General features: G+C 38.4%; 1 protein-coding gene across 3 annotated transcripts in view; it reads right to left on the bottom strand.

The window, feature by feature from the left end:
* Positions 1 to 3,005, bottom strand: part of LOC146177308 (uncharacterized) — a 141,975-nt gene extending 138,970 nt beyond the window's left edge. For 2 of the 3 annotated variants that reach the window (XM_084580423.1, XM_084580424.1), the window contains exon 1: positions 2,793 to 3,005. In XM_084580423.1, the coding sequence (XP_084436549.1) occupies positions 2,793 to 2,921 (129 nt within the window). In that variant the 5' untranslated portion in view covers positions 2,922 to 3,005. The remainder of the gene's footprint in view (positions 1 to 2,792) is intronic. The other variant, XM_084580422.1, reaches the window with a different exon arrangement.
* Between the last annotated feature and the right edge of the window lie 598 nt (positions 3,006 to 3,603).

Raw genomic sequence — 3,603 nt, 5'->3', positions numbered from 1 at the left:
AGCTAACGCAGCCATTTATACTGATTAATCAAATTCAAAGACAATTGCGAGTGGGACACAAGAAATCTAGTTTATGTTGGGGCACAGGCTATGTATAATATATATATATATATATATATATATATATATATATATAACACAGCCATTTATACTGATTAATCAAATTCAAAGACAATTGCGAGTGGGACACAAGAAATCTAGTTTATATTGGGGCACAGGCTATGTATAATATATATATATATATATATATATATATATATATATATATATATATATATATATATATATATATACGGAGGGGGTTGAATCTCGAATGGGTCCGGTAGGTCATAAACTTGAAGTAGGTGACACACGATGAAAAAACAACACTTTAATCCGACGTTTCGGCCGGGGTCCGGCCTTTGTCAAGGAATGTAGAAAGAAGCTGTCGGTTCTCATTTCTTATATACATGCACAATCGAAACACGTGACCAGCCACTGTCAACAAATAAACACAAAAATATCAAAAACAAGATTTCACACGCGTGATGTAATGGCTGTGCAAGGTATATAGACCGAATGAAACGTGTTGCGCTTAGGTCATGCATCTTAATATGTTGCACAAAGAAAAGAAGATATATCACTAAAGAGACTGTTGTCACTATCAGGGCACAAAACAAAATATCGCGAGGATATAATGGGTGGAGTACATGTCACATTTAATCCTGCAATATTCAGGAGGGGAAGGGGGGGATTGATCAACTGAAATATCATTCTCATTGGTAGGCGACAGTAGCAGATAACACGTCAGTAGAATTTAACAGTGAAATATATTTGTGTTTTAGCGCGGTACACACACACACAAAAAGTAAACAGTCAGTGAGAAACTGGCAAACATGAAAAGATTAGTTCAAGTAAAGCATGACATACTGTGAGAGGGTCACAGCCCAAAGCCCCTCACAGTATGTCATGTTTTACTTGCACTGATCTTTTCATGTTTGCCAGTTTCTCACTGTCACATTACTTCCCGCCGTAACATGCACTGATCATTACAACTTATCCTATAACCTTGCCCAAGATTCCTTTTATCAACACTGTTACGAACAGTTAACTTTAATTGCTTCTTTTTGTCCCCATAGCATTGAGCAGAAAATCGAGTTTTGTCACCATGCCGCGATTTGAGTGACTGTTTACTTTGTGTGTGTGTGTGTACCGCGTTAAATCACAGTTATATTTCACTGTTAAATTCTACTGACTTGCTATCTGCTATTGACGCCTACCAATGAGAATTATATTTTGAGTTGATCAATCCCCCCCCCCCCCTTCCCCTCCTGAATATTGCAGGATTAAATGTGACATGTACTCCACCCATTATAACCTCGCGATATTTTGTTTTGTGCCCTGATAGTGACAACAGTCTCTTTAGTGATATATCTTCTTTTCTTTGTGCAACATATTAAGATGCATGACCTAAGCGCAACACGTGTCATTCGGTCTATATACCTTGCACAGCCATTACATCACGCGTGTGAAATCTTGTTTTTGATATTTTTGTGTTTATTTGTTGACAGTGGCTGGTCACGTGTTTCGATTGTGCATGTATATAAGAAATGGGAACCGACAGCTTCTTTCTACATTCCTTGACAAAGGCCGGACCCCGGCCGAAACGTCGGATTAAAGTGTTGTTTTTTCATCGTGTGTCACCTACTTCAAGTTTATATATATATATATAGATATATATATATATATATATATATATATATATATATATATATATATATATATATATATATATATATTGACAGAACAGTGTATATATATATATATATATATATATATATATATATATTTGTTTTTTCTTTTTTTTTACCTAACCTGTCCATTCTCCCTATCACTCGTATGTTTGAATTAATTCCTCTACCCCTTTCTCGCTATCGCTTTATTTCCGCCGGCCCAGTTCAGATGCTTCAGATATAAGATAGCAGATACAAGGGCTGCAAACATCTTTTTCGTCCGTTTATATATATATAATAAAAAACCAATACTACTACTACTATTTTATGTGGCGTAAAGCTAAGCTTTCTTTAGAATGAACATTTGTTCAACTGAGTTTAAAGGGAGATTATTTAGAAAAGAACAATCAAGAGGAAGTTGCCGTACCGTACGTATAAGTGCTGGCCGCCTTCAGCCTCTGCAGTTATTGATTGAAGCTGGTGGCCATTGCTAGCAAAGAGAATCGCTCACCTAACCAGATGGCACACTCCCGCCTCGTCCACGTGCAGCCGCTGTTAGCTCGTATTGATGTTAAGGCGCCACAAATGCATACCCCGGAATCCTCCTCATCGAGAAACACCACAACACCAATGATAACGCAGAAAAGCTCTAACGACATGGTTATACTTAGGCTTTACATGGAAGCTTGGGGTGATTCTCTTAATAGGGTAACTTTATTTTGGGCTACAATGTATCAATAACACACTGTCAGGTATCTATAAGCGAATGTTATAGGGACTAAGCGCGAAAATTGATCATTACGGGGAGATGCAGATATGAGGCTTTTAAGACGGAGCGTATGTGGCCTCTAAGCTATTCTATTGTTAAAAATGCGTAATTTCCAATTTTCTCAAATGAATACCACAGGCTGCACCCAAATTGCAGCTAGCAATTAGCTAGCAATACATCAGCACTTCAGCAACATTAAACAAAAAACAAAACACAAAAAGACTGTATTTTGGTGTGACGTCTAAATTTGAAAATAATTGTGATTCATATATTTAAGGTATCGATAAAGAGGTCAATAAGGCTCCTTTCACCTTTTCGATGTCTTGGTAATCAGCGTAGTTTTCGTACATGGCCATTCTGCTTACGCCCTTAGGTGCAACACGGGGAAGCCCACACAGTATGACGGCGAATGCTAACGCGGACCAAATAGTGAAACCCATCACCGATCTAGCTTACTGTGGGGAAGCTGAATGGTGTGGTCTGCGCTTCCACCTCAGCCGTGATTCTGAATTTTACGGCGATTATCACAAATTTAACATTTTATAGTCCTCATGGTCTGTGTTGGGACGCTTGAAAAAGTGCACGTAAGCATCACATGGAGCTAAATCATTCGCCAACATTTTGTACACCTCATTTAATTCCATTTCTTAAATAGGCATTAGTCTTCATCGTTAGGATGCCATTTGATAAGTATTCATTATTTCAGTAGTCAGCATCGTTTATATGCGCGTGCGTTACGCAGCACACGCATTAGATGAGAGCTGCTAAGGTCACATATAGTTTTTTTGTGCAATATGTCGGAAATATAAAAACTGAGTTATAAATATAGCTTTACTTGCCCAGTTTCTAGAGTATTGCCTCGTTTTCAGGCCTGACAAAAGCCACCTAAAGCACGCAGAAGAAGGCTAACATATAGGACTATGTTCACTTGATAGCACATATGTCAAGGTTTCGGTTATCTTAAGATTTCATCGGTTCAAGTTCCTCGCTCAGTTCATAGTTCAACCAAAACGTACGGCACCAGCAGTACCTTAGCGGCGGCTTTTGAAGACGCGGGTGGCGCAACGGCAGACACTTTTAAATCAGGGTTCTCCCATTTTAACGCTCCTGGCACTCCACTTG

The sequence above is a fragment of the Amblyomma maculatum genome, chromosome 10 (assembly GCF_055883805.1).
Source record: "Amblyomma maculatum isolate TAMU_Amacu chromosome 10, ASM5588380v1, whole genome shotgun sequence".
Classification (NCBI taxonomy): Eukaryota; Metazoa; Arthropoda; class Arachnida; order Ixodida; family Ixodidae; genus Amblyomma; species Amblyomma maculatum.
Note: the sequence above shows the minus strand (reverse complement) of the source record. Positions and strands in the feature narration are given on the sequence as shown.